Source organism: Trichosurus vulpecula, chromosome 5 (assembly GCF_011100635.1).
Source record: "Trichosurus vulpecula isolate mTriVul1 chromosome 5, mTriVul1.pri, whole genome shotgun sequence".
NCBI classification, from domain to species: domain Eukaryota; kingdom Metazoa; phylum Chordata; class Mammalia; order Diprotodontia; family Phalangeridae; genus Trichosurus; species Trichosurus vulpecula.
The window spans coordinates 139,269,551-139,283,505 of record NC_050577.1 but is presented as its reverse complement, the minus strand read 5'-3'; the positions used below and the strand labels follow the sequence as shown (position 1 = coordinate 139,283,505).

Below are 13,955 nucleotides of genomic sequence, written 5' to 3'. Positions count from 1 at the left end.
TAATACTTTGTTAAAAGGTGTGATGAGGTTAGCTTTGTTTTGTTTCATGTTTGCCATTGATCACAAAAGAAAACTGATGACTCCAGGAAGGATTTTAGAAAATCCATCACTATTATTAAAAAAAACACCACCACCACCAAAGTGGCAAATCAATGATAATCATTTTCACAAACAATACATGCACGAACAGCACAGCATTTCATTTATTATTGTAGTGTTTGTTCATATTTGAATTTCATGCTTTCCTGGGGAAAACCAACTTGGTTTCTAAAAGCATCATTATCCATCCATAGTCATTAAATCTTTGCAATGACTATGTAACTAAAACGGTGTTTGGACCTTAACCTTACTAGTGTTATTAGTACCATCCAAGAGTTAGGATGCCTTAACAAAAAGATGTAATTAAGAATTTCAGTCACTCTGGCTGATGTCTAATCTATTTTTTGGCAATGGGTCTTTTGAACCCCCTTGTAACACACTACTGTCTTGCACTGGCTCTGAACATTTTAGTTGAAGTATTCCTAATGACTCAATAAGGAAAACTCAGACTTTAGGAGGAAATTTTTTTTATTATTAATGGAATTGTAGGTTTTGTGAGCAAACCATGGAACAAAGTTAAGACAATTTAAAAAACTTATTGGTGGAGCTGAAAGTCTTTAGATGTTTATAAAACATATCTTTGCTTGAATTTGCCTCCCTCTGACACTTTGGATGCAACCAAATCTATTTTAAAACATTTATGGGAAACCTTGAGGAATCTGGCTATAGTTGCACATTTTAATTCTTTTTGCTTAGTAGCAGCTGGTGGAAATTGCTAAAGGGTGGCACTGGTTTAGAATATAAAGGGCTTGAGCATCTACAGACTCAGGACAGATGTACTCACATTGCCTTTGTTCATTTGTATTCAGGACAGCAGTGCCATACAAGATGGCTGACTCTTGGCATACCCTTGATTTTTGTCCATAAAACAAATTCTCACATCTTCCAAATAAGACTCCATACTCTAGGTCAAAAGAGACATAGGACTCATGAAATATTAGAGAAAGAAGAGTTTACTGGTTATAGAGTCCAACATCCTCATTTTACATAGTGAAGCACCAGAGAGGCAGGGACTTGCTTATGACTAGGCTGATAAGTGGTAGTGTAGAGAATGAAATTCTTACACCCTATGGTGTATGCCTCTAGGATACCACTGAATTTATTAGATTAGGGGATTGTAATCTGCATATATATGAAATAAGGAAAAGGGAGGGAGGGGAAGTGATATTATAACTTCCTACATATATCGTTTCTTCTTACAAAATCTTTGTGGAGTGGCAATGCAAGTTATAGCATGTTCATTTTAAAGTTGAGGAAGCAGGTTCACAGAGGTTACATGACTTGCCCCAGTTCAATACAGCCTCAAACCCAAGTTCATATATTCAATCTAATGTTCTTTCTACCACATGCGGTGGGAAACAGCACACTGTTGTATCCCTTCCTCTCCAACATTCAAAGCCATTTTTCTCCCTGGGAAGGAAAATTTATATGCAACCTCAGACAGCAGGCAGCTACTTGGCAGTGTTTTGCCTGCTAGGCAATGATTCCCCAAATCATTTTTATGGTACATAGTATTATGACAAATCAATGCCAGCCTTGCAGCTGCTTAGCCATTAAAAACTATGCATGAAGATTGATCAATACCAATGTTTGGGACTTAGTTCCTTCCAGTTATTTTTCCTTTAATCTAAAAAAATATGAAAATCTGTGGACACTGCGTAGTATTTTCAATATTGATGGACCTATCTTAAAAATTCTGATTACAACAGGAAAATTTAGCCGAGACATTCTTATTTTTGATTACTACACAGATCCTTTTTGAACATGGTATTATAGAATTTAAGTTCAAAAGGGCCTCAGAGGCTACTTAGTCCAACTCATACTTTAATAATCTCTAACAAGTAGTCACCCAGCTTTCTCCTGAAGATCTTTGTGAAGAAGGAATATTCCTCCTTGGGCAATCCATTTCACTTTTAGGTGGTTCTGTGAGAACTCACACCAGCCTTCCTCCACAAAATCCACCCAGTGCTATTAGTTCTTCCTTCTAAGGCCAAGCACAAGACTAATCCCTCTAGCACATCTTCTCTACACCGCAATTCCATTAATACATCCAAATATGGTATAATCTTGAGACCCTTCATCTTGGCTGTCTTTCTCTGAGCACTCTTCCAGCTTATCAATGTTCTTCCCTAAAATGTCCCCAGAACTAGGGAAAACAAAACAAAAACAAAAACCTCACACAGATGCAGACTAGGGAAGAATAAAGGGCCACCAAATACCTAAACTTGGAAACTATGTTTCTCTTCACTGCAGCCCAAAATTACATTAGCTTTCTGGTGCTATATCATATCTTCTTGACAGGACTTATTATATGAGATTCATTGAATTTGCAAGTCACTAAATCCCTGGATCTTGTTTACATGAATTGCTATCTAGCCATGCTGACCTCACTTTTTTATTTGGGAAGATGATTTCTTTTAACCCAGGGATAAGACTTCATATTTACCCCTATTAAATTAAACTTGATTAGACATAGCCCAATCTTTTAACTTGTCATCTCTCTGAATCCTCTGTCATCTAGCATGTTAGCTGTTTTTCCAGTGCCATGTCATCTACAAATTTAGGAAACAGGATGATTCTTTTAAGTCAATTAAACTTTTTTGGGAAAAGACCTGTGATTTCATCAATGTAGGTAGACTCCAACAAAGGAAGAGCTTCCTCTACCAGTGCAGATCAGCACCTTCTCTGCAACTTAGTTGTAAGAAATTTGCTGGAGGCGCTTGGAAATTGTGACTTACCCAAAAATCACACAGCCAAGTATGTGGAAAAGTGGGACTTGACTCTGGGTCTTCCTGACTCAATGGAAGGCTACACACTACCAAACATTCCTTCTTTTTATCCAGTCATTCATAAAAATATTGAACAGCACGCTATGATCTGTCCATGACCCATCCTATTACAGACTTTCTAAGCTGACAATGGGCCATTGAAGAATACTTTTTGGGTGCAGCCTTTCAAGCAGCTCTGAATCCACTTACTTGTACAATTTAGCTCACACCTCTTCATTCATTTACAAGAATGGCATAAGAGCCTGTCAATGCTTTGTTAAAACTCTAAATTAACCATATCTACACATTTCTCTGTTCCATCATTCTTGATGAAATCATACTTTGTCATCACTTCCTTTTCTACATGTTCACTAACCATCTGTTTAATACACTTTAGAATTTGACAATCTCATAGGCCTATTTTGTGATTTTTATTCTTTTAAGTGAAAATTGAGACATATGTCCTCCTTTAGTTCTCTGGCACCTCTTCCACTCCACTATCTCTCAAAGATCATCAATGAACACCTGACAGTTCTTTCAGTAACCTGGGCCTAGAAACTTGGAAGAGCAGCTAAGATACTGTATTAGTTATCTCCTAACATTTCTTGGGCTTCAGTTCCTTATTAGCCATTTTCATCCTTTCTAGTCCAGGTCAGTTGACCTGATGGAAAAAAACAGGAACAGGAATCAAGTAGTTGTGTCTCCTTTCCATCAACCATCACCATTGTCCCATTCACTCCAGATCTCCTATATAGAAACTGAGATAATGTATATGAAATCAAAATAGTATTTAATAAGTATCACGTACCAGGCACTGGATTAAAGGCTTTGCAAACTTTAAGGTGAAATAATTGTCAGTTATTATGCTTTGACTCTCTTCTTTCTCCTAATATGCTTTTAAGTGGAAAACCCCCAAAAGAAATTAGCTTTTCTGAATTTGGCATAGAGCTCCAATAATTGTCTGGAGAAGTTAAGTCCTTCATCAAATTCTTATCATTTCTCTATGCCAGAATGGAAGGGTTTCCTGAACTCATCTCTCCAGTTCTGGTGGTGGGGAGTATACTCTGATGTTTAATTCTCCTTGTTTTAAGTTAAATTGGAGTTCGCCAACATTGATATATTGTGTCTCCAGGACAGGCTTGTGTTCCATTCTCCAATCTATTTTATTTTCATGTGGTCAATAGTAGATTTAGGATAGTATCACTTGTCTTGTCTTTGTTTCCATTCATCCAGACCCAAAAGTACTCTTCCACGCTTCCCCATTCTGGTTTCAGAATTTCCTCAACTAATACAAAGCAACTCCTAGTCCCTTATACCTAACATGAGTTCCATTACCACAAAGACTTGGTAAGGGCTATGAGGTCACATTTTCCTGCTTTTATTATAATCTTTTAGACTATCTTGTTATTCATATTCTGTGTATGTGTGAATAGACATTGGAGACTCTGGATTTCATTGCTGACTCCTTTATTAGATTTTTGTCTGTGAATTTTCCATTGTTTCTGTATTTTTCCTATGGGATCTAGTATTGTAGACAGGAATGTAATTTTGTTCTTTTCCGATTTAAATCTTTTATTAGATCTATAAAACTCTGAAAAAAATGTGTGTGTAGATATAGGTAGATAGATGGATAATCAGGGAATCAGTCTCAGTTTACTTATCTACACTGTTTGTACTACATACCTCACTGGGCTATAAGTAAGCATGAAATAATAAAGTATATAAAACTTTGGAAATTAAATCACTATAAAATGTTGCTAACATAAACAATAAAAGTTACTAACAATGTACTATCGAAATACAAGAAACAGACAGACTTTCTAATGCAGATAAATCAGTAATGATGAAAGGGAAACTAAGACAGACTGAAATAAAAATAAGGAAGTCAAACGATGTTTATAGTAATGATCAGTATTTAAGCAATGGAAACCTACTATACACATCAGCTATTTTTTTATAAGCATTTGTAAGTTTCTGCTTGTTAACTTAGGAAGGAATGTATAACAAAATTCATTTTGATGTTCTAAACTTGTGAATTTAAAATAACCTGATTTGAACTTTATTTGGACAAGAACCTACCACTGAACCTATCTATGTTTAAGGCTAACAGAAAAATGCATTGCAGAGATGCGCATCTACATAGTGAAGAGTAAGTCAAACAGAGTTAAACCTAATACTTTAACTTCAGTGCAAAGAGAGGTGAGAACTCTAAACTAAATGTCACTTAACCAATATATTGTCTATGATGTTCTATGTATCACAATCAACTATCAATTCCCAAAGAAGCTTTTTGGTCCCTCTTTTTGGGGTGACTTAATCTTACGCTATAGTAAACCGTCAAGGGAGTAGGTTAGTTATTCTTCACATTTACATTACAAATTATACATGTACGTTTAAAGCAACTATAAATTTTCAGGAATATATAAATTACTTTGAGAGAGTAACCCATAGGGGATCATGGCTCTTCAGCTAGATGGGACCAAAGACGTCATCCTTTAAACCTCATTTTAAAGAGGAAACAGAGCCCTTGAGAGGTTGGGTGACTTGCCCAAGGTCAAAAATTGTAAGCATCATTGGCTTCAGATTAAAAGAGCATTATTTACTGAACTAAAAGAAGTAATATATCTAACGAGTATCCTACAAATTAAAAATAAATGCAGAATGTACTGGAGAGAACAGTGGGTTGAAGGCATGAGATCCTGGTTCTAGTCCAGGGGTTCTTACTGGGATCTACAAAACCTCAAGAGGTTTGTGTTTAGATTTCAAGGGGCTCATGAACTAGGATGGGAAAATTTATATATCTTTATTTTCCTTAACTTCTAGCTGAAATTTAGCATTTCCCTTAATTATTTAATAACATTTTCTGAAAAGAGGTCTATTGGCTCTACCAGCTTGCCAAAGAGGTTCATCACACACACAAAAAGGTTACGAAACCCAGTTCTAGTTCAAACTTCGAAATAAGCAAGCTAAATGACTAGAATCAAGTAACTAAACATCAGAATCAGGTTTGTCTTTTCCAAAAGGAAGTTATCGGGTCTCTATTTTGACCTCTTGAGGCAGTCAGATCCATTTTTAGACATCCTTTGTATTACGAAGTTCTTCCTTCTACTCAGCCAAAATCTGTCTGTATTCAACCTGGTTCTGCTTAAATTAAATCTAATCCTTCTTCCATACAGTAACCTTTCAGTGGTTGAAGTCAATGATCATGTTCCCACTAGAGCTAATCATCATCAACTCCTTCAACAGATCTTTGTATGAAGTGGTAGAGTCTACCAATTAGATACTGAGTCTAATGCTTCATCATGGAAAGGAGATCACTGTTTAGTAGCTTAAAGGTTATATCAGTGTTGCATAAGCTCTGGTAGGTCTCAATAAGCAGGAAAGGGTATCTGATTATCTGCCTGCTAGACTATGTGTTTTTTGTCCAAGGACTAGTCTAAATTTGGATTTAACTTCTGAATAGGTTGGCTAATGGGTGATGAATTTTTCATGCAAGGTAATTTGTAAAGATGCCTCTTGTAGAGATGCACATCTCTATAATTAATTTTCCTATTAAACTTTAAGACCGTCTGGAATACCTACACCAGTGAAATCACAGATTCTTGCCATAATTACATAAAATAGGGGGAAAAATCACTTAAAATTCTGTGGTCCACTGACTCTTCATATATAACATAAAAGGGTTGAATGAAATACTAACACCTTTTACAGTTGAAAATTTTGAATGTTCTGCTACTCATACCTTTTATAAGTGGCATGTAAGTACCAAATTGTACCATAATCACCAGTTTACCATGACACTATTTACTGAAACATCTAAATAAAAGTTTGCAAAGCTCTCAGTTTATAAGTAACAGACATGGAGATGGGAAGATTATTTTTTTTTTAATAAATGTGCTTTGTTCACAAAAAAAGTGAAAAAGGACAACATCAACTCAAACATACATTATCTGGTGTGCTACCCTCCCACTCCTTGGCAACCATGGTATAACCACACCTGATCTAGTCATGATCCTGATGAATTCAACCAAAAGATCATCACTTGCTTTTAAAACCCAATTATTCAGACAATCTTGTACTAGTTGACCATACCTACAAGGCATGACTCCCCCCTTGAATTTTTCACACCCAAATGAAATCATTCTGCAAAGTACCTATATAGTAAAACTATTAACTTTTTTCAAAGGCTCCTATATAGCATAACATATATCCTGACAACCAAGCCATTGGAATGGATTAATTTCAACACTTAAAACACTTACATGGCTTTTGTGGAGCATGTATTGGTTTGAATTCTGTGCCATCTCTGAATAAACAGTAAATTCAGAGTACCAGGTGATATTCATGAATTCAAACACAGGTTTGTAGACAACTTTAAAGTACTAATTAAAATACACCATGCACACTTTGGAGCATAAGCAAAATCAGCAACATGTGTAAACAATTTAAAGAATGTATAGCACCAACATTTTAGCTGTAACATAACTGCTGACTCTAAGGCCATGCTGACATGAGCATCCCTCTCCCACATGATATTTTATTTACTTTCAAAGCGCTTTAAAATGTGTTACTTTGTTTTCTTTGCTCTTGTAACTGAACTGAGTGAAATCAAAGAAAATGAATATGGCAGTGTAGGCACTCTGACCACAATGTAGTTTTGCAATTATCCTAAATTCAGCACTCCTTTTGGTTAGAAGAGATGACTGCACAGAACTTAACTAGAAAGAAAAGTCAAGTCTTAATTTGAGTAATATTATGTTACCTAAAAAAATGAATTATCTCAAATGATATTCTACAAATTTCAACCTATAATATATGATTTAGAGAAATGACATTTTAGGTTAATTAAAATCTAATTTTCAGTAATTTAGCCAGTAAAATCTAATTTGAAATAATAGGTGTAAACAATCAACTGCTTACCTCTTAAAGGATAGACTTTATATTTCTAAATAAAATTTGACATTCAATCTTAACTACAGCAAGTCACAATAAGCACAAAACAGTTCATATCAGAGTATAGAAGTGTAGTTTATGAATCTTAGGATCAACTTATAGAAAATGCAGTCTTTTTCTTTTAAAGCAACCATGAAATCTGAAATTTTGATATTTCAGTGCAAAACCTCAGTATGAGGTATTTTTAAAATGTAATAACCACTTGAAAAAAAATCCACATAGTGGCACTCTTAAAAATGGTAGGTTATGAGACAGTTTCTGGCTGATGAAAATAAGGTAAGATAGGCTAAATATTCCAGTTGTTAAAACTAGCTTGTCTTCACCTAGACAATTTTTGCCTTCTTCATCTATTTTCTGAAGAAGAAAAAAAAAGTATTTTTTTAAATGAAGAAAAGGTATAAGTCCATTGCCATCTAACTCCAATATAAGCTCCTCTGCTAGAATACAGATAAATAAGAATATTAGACTATCAAAAAATAATTTTGTGATATTATCAGGTGGAATAATTTACATTTTTTCTTTAAAATTCCAGAACTTAATTTCATCACTGAAATAAAAAGGTGAAGACCATAACAAAGGTGATTCATAAATCACAGCTCTTTTAACAAGTTCAAATGTTAACATAGTTGCTTTGGGTCAGTGGTGAGCAGCATATCACTGCCTAATTTTAAAATTCTGTATATAATGAACTAAGAGCCACCCACAACTAGTTACTAGAATATTTATGTACAAATCAATATGAGATGTATGAAAATACTAACTGCTTAATTAGGTTAATGGAATTCATTTACAAAGCCTTCTCCCCCAAAGGTTTCACTTTGGAGTAAAAAATTAATTTTGTCAAAATTTACAAAAGAATGCAATGTATGATATTCTTGCTTGACTGTGATACTATGCCACACATTCCTCATCCCTACCAAATTCTGGTTAAGCTTTTTATAACAGCAGAAGAAAAGAAACCACAATGAGTATTATTACTAATATCCATAAAGCACAGGCAATATTGGTTCATCAGCCAAAATTGAACGGAAAACAGCTTTCTGCTACAGACAATACTTTTGCTACCAAAAAAGAAAAAAAATTGATAAGTGCGTCCAAAACCCCCCCCAAACAACCCAGTCTTTTACTTCACATCAAATTTAACTTGTGAGTCAAAGTGCAAACTACAGCTCTCTATGCAAATACCTCAAATTTCCCCAATTCATCTTAAATTCCAACAGTATTTAAAAGTAAAAAATAAAAAAGGAAAACATAGCAAAATGATGCTTCATTTCACACAACAGCACTGAAGAGAACAATGTACCTTTCTATATTTTAGTGCTACAAATCCTAAAGATTGTAACAGTAGTTTCTGCTACACCATGAGTCATTTTGCATGAAATTTTAAGCTTTTTATATAAGAATAAATTTTAAAATTTAGAAGTAGAAAAAAATAGCAAACTCTGTAAACCTTTGCAATTTTTCTATGCAAACCGTGTTTTTAAGTACTGAGCCCATGTTAATATCTCAAATTAGTTTAGGCAAGAAAGGAGTCTTGACTGAAAAGGGCTTTTTTGCATTTATATTAACTTAAAAGTAATATGGGATCTTCTAGCTCATAGAAAGGAATTGAGCTTGCTTGACTTTCTCCAGAATCTGAGTCATATGGAGCATCAGGAAGCTCTGTGAAACTATAAGCCAGCTGTTCATCTTCTACATCAGATCGGACATAACAGGAAGGATTAGAGTATTCCTCATCTTCTACACTGTTGAAATCTTGTGGAATATATAACATTCCTGGATAGTTCCTGCTAACCAAGTCAATGGTAGTTTTTAGAGAGATTTTCCTAAATGCCATTAGATGCATGTGAGAAAATTTTGAATACTTGAAACGTTTAAAGCCTAGAGACTCTATAGCAATCTTCCAGCTTTTCATCATCATAGCATGTCGGTTCTGATGGGAGGAGTCAGGAGTGATGATGAGTAACAGGCCATTTAATACTAAAAGTTCATGGGCTTTTTTGCAACAAATCCACCGCTGATAAGGTGATGGGAAATAAGAAAGAAGGAGAGAGAAAACAACTACATGAAAAAGCTCTCCAGGAAGAGAATCAATTGGGTTTTTCAGCTGTTTCAAAAAGGCATCTATTGTATCTTGTGCAAGTTGGAGCGGCTGCTGAAGCTGAAGGTTCAGGAAGTCACATTTATAGACACTCTGGGGAGAAGAAAAGTAGAACAAATTAAGACTTTGAAAATTACTGTTTGCTCAGAAATTAGAACAAGCAGATACACTCCCACTCCTTACCCCGAATTGTCATCCATTCAGAAAAGGTATTATACCAAAATTTCTGAACATTCCCTAAATATTTATGTGAATTTGTGACTAACTTTAACTTTACTTACGTATCTCAACCATACTCAATTGTACACTATTGGGTAAGATATTATGAAAAGGTAAGAAAATTGCCAAAACCAGCTAGGTTTACATTTACTTAAGCTTGGATTATCAAGTCAAAGCAGAATAAATTATTTGGGGCCATTTAATAATTTATTTAAAAGCTTAATTTATTTGAAATTTCTATAGAAAACAAATCATACCTTTTAAAATTCATACCTTAAAAAAAAAGCCTGGAATAGTGAATCAAATCTAACAACTTAATAGGGATAAAGTATCGAACCTGGATTTAAAAAATCAATCACCCAAACAGAAGTAGTGGGGGAAGATGTGATTAGGTTAAAATATCACATGAAAGACTTAGTTGATTGTCTTCAGAGACTCAGTAGTAAATAGGGCTGCCAAAACAGTAAGATTTCATTTGTGGGAATAGCATCAAGACTTTGGGAGGTAAGAGTCCCATTATAGTCTGCTTTGGTCAGAGAGTAACTAAAATGATATATTTTGAACTAAGTGTTACACCTTGGGGTGTATCCAGAAGGGCATCTAGGATGGTAGAAAAACAACATGGAGATAGAGTGGGAGACATGTGATAGTTGTCTTTAAATATCAAAAAGGCTTATATTTGTTTTGCAGAACAAACAGGAAAAACTAGAATCGATGTTAAAAGTTTTAGAGTATATATAGTAAATATATACATATAGTAAATATAGACACGGAAACTGTTAACTTCCTGACAGTTACTAAATAATGGATTGATTTCTGGAGAGCTAAACACACACACACACACACACACACACACACCCATTTAAAGAGCAAACTGCTTTGGCCTTTTATTATCTCATTAATTATGCAAAAAAGGCAGCCACTTAGTTATACTGCCTAGAATGTCTTTCCGCCTGAGAAGGAAATGAGCAAAAAAGCCAAGATGGAATTCTTTAAGAAAACAAAAAGATCTAGGGTTGCAGGGGTCACCACTGCAACTACAGATAAAATAACAGGATTTTTTGGGGGGGAAACCTGAGGATGGAGGAAAGAAAGGCCTTGGGTGACAGGATCACAGATCTTGTGGTAGAAGGGACCTTTGACACCATCTAATCCAATGGCCTCACTGATAAGAAGACAGAAGCCCAAGGAGGTTGACTGACTTGCTCACAGGTCTCAAGACCTGTATGGCAGAGAATAATTCGAACTCAGGTTCTCTTGACTCTTGTTCAGGTCATCAAAAAAGGTTAAATGACAGTCAATATACTTTATTTGACAGGACAGACAAGTATATGGCATATTTTTAGAACAATTTCCATCAAAACATTTACACCTTACACATGGGCTAACCCTCAGCCATTTAGAAGAGTTCACTCCTTCAATAATTCCAAATAGACAAAAATTTTACTATATTTCAATTCATATCATAGGCAAAATAACTAAGCTAAAAAGAGAAAAGAAAACAAGAAGGAGGGAAAAAAAGCAGCAGCCCAAGGTCATGTTAATGTTTTAATTAGTTATAATTATATTATATACAATATATAAAATAATATACAATATCTATATAATATATAATAAATTAAGTGTATTTAGTTAATTACTAAGTAAAGATGCAAAAGCTAATATTCAATACTATAAATTTAGTTTTAAAAATATGGCCAGTTAGATATACAGCCAATATGCTACGGGCTTCTGCTGCAAAGGAAGTTACTTACTTTTTTAGGAAGAAGTACATTTTAAAATATATTTATGAAATATATAAGTGCAAAAACATACAAATAACTGATACCTCCACAGCAGGTACAATGTCTATGCCAACAGTCAGAAATTCTTCAAATTTTAAAAATGGATTAAAGCAGCTGCCAACATCAAGTAATCTGATCTTTCCTGAGGGTTGTAGCAACCTGAAAACAGAGATGATGAAAATTATGAACTGTTGCTTAAAACATAACATTTTAACAATTATCTGCAAATAAAAAGGGAAGACATGTAAATAAATGTGGCCCAAATGATACGAGAAGGTAGTCAGTCCATTCTTTGACCATTTATATTTGACAAAGTATATACAATGCATGTATCTTTTACCCTAACTTGTTTTGGTGATACAAAAGGACCAAAGTTATCAATTTCTCTGTTACTAAAGAGTTTTTCCTTACTATCTCATTTTCTAGTCTATAGTATATCTGAGAAGTCACAAGACACTTAAGGAACAGGGAAAACTCTTAAAGATATCAAAAAGACCACACACATTACCATTTTAAAAGGTAACAAAACAGCTAAATGCACTAAACGGATATCTAAATCAAAACACAGAGATGTTGTCCCAAATCATAAAGATGAACGTGCAAAGACAACAAAAATAAAAACATTAAAACAATAAATTCAGATCAAATGCACATAATTATTCCTTTTGTGTTTTTGTTTTTGCAAAAAACTTAAGTGCACATTAAATAACACAAGATTAAAATTGGGAAAAAATATGGTATACTTAAGATTTTATTTAAAAATTGCCTGGGAGAAACTATGTTTAACTTAGGAGGCATGTTGCTGCCAGAGTGTATCTTCTGTTCTATGGGGCTGATAATATGATATCTAATTTCTTTAATAATGGTGTTGGTCATGTGGAAAAAAAGTCAGGACAGTAGAGTGGAGAAAATGCAGGAAGACCTGGGTTCAAATACTACCTAACCAAAATGTTAGCTAGAAGGAGTGTCACAGTAGCATTCTTGAAAAGAGTGATCCCATCTCAAGTTTGTAACGAACATGCCACTTCCAAATACCTGAGTATGTTAAAAAAAAATGAACTGCAAAGGTCTAGTAGTTGAAGGCTTATGACGGGCATTTCTGGTTATCTTGATAAAATGTTTTTGTTGTTAATGGCTTGCTCTGTTTTATGTTACATTATAAACACTTGATAGTGAACGTGAAGATACCAGTATGTTCTTATAGGCACAGCCACATATTACATTAGCTAAAAGCTGACTGGTTGAGTTCCCCTCCAAAAGCAAGTTATACCAAACTTAGGCTGCCATTTCTAATCATGAAAGAAGGTTCAGGGCTACTATGTAGGTCAAGTCTAAATTCTCATGACTCAACAATCTGTGTGATAATTCTTTCTGTCAATATATTGTTGATAAAAGAGGTACAAAACAAAATCTTAAATGGCCTAACGGTAAATAGTAAATGTAAAGAGGCACAAAAACTCACTGGAGAAAAGAACTCCTTAAAAAGAAGAACTAACCAAATGGGAAGGAGGTACAAAAGCGCAATGAAGAAAATAATTCCTTAAAAATTAGATTTGGGCAAGTGGAAGTTAATGACTCCATGAGACTTTAAGAAACAATAAAACAAAGTCAAAAGAATGAAAAAATAGGAGAAAATGTGAAGTATGTCATTGCAAAAACAAATTACCTGGAAAACAGACTGAGCAGAGATAATTTAAGAATTACTGGACTATGTGAAAGCCATGATCAAAAAAAGAACATAGATACCCTATTTCAATTAATTATAAAGGAAAACTGTCCCAATATCTTACATACAGAGGGTAAAACAGAAATTGGAGGAATCCACTATCACCTCCTAAAAGAAGTCCCAAAATGAAAACTCCCAGGAATATTATAACCAAATTCCAGAGCTTCCAGGTCAAGGAGAAACTACTGCAAGCAGCCAGAAAGAAACAATTCAAATATCAGAGTCAGTCAGGATCACACAAGATTTAGTAGCTTCTATGTTAAAGGAGCAGAGGCCTTATAAGCTAGGATTACAACCAAGAATAA

The 13,955-nt window shown here is 34.4% G+C and overlaps 1 protein-coding gene across 1 annotated transcript in view; it reads right to left on the bottom strand.

Moving 5' to 3' along the window:
• Positions 1-6,733: 6,733 nt before the first annotated feature.
• BMT2 (base methyltransferase of 25S rRNA 2 homolog) overlaps positions 6,734-13,955 on the bottom strand; it is a 69,212-nt gene continuing 61,990 nt past the window's right edge. Inside the window, exons 4-5 of the mRNA XM_036761653.1 lie at positions 11,969-12,083; positions 6,734-10,014 (exon numbers count right to left, since the gene is read on the bottom strand). Coding sequence (XP_036617548.1) covers positions 9,385-10,014; positions 11,969-12,083 — 745 coding nt within the window. The 3' untranslated portion in view covers positions 6,734-9,384. The remainder of the gene's footprint in view (positions 10,015-11,968; positions 12,084-13,955) is intronic.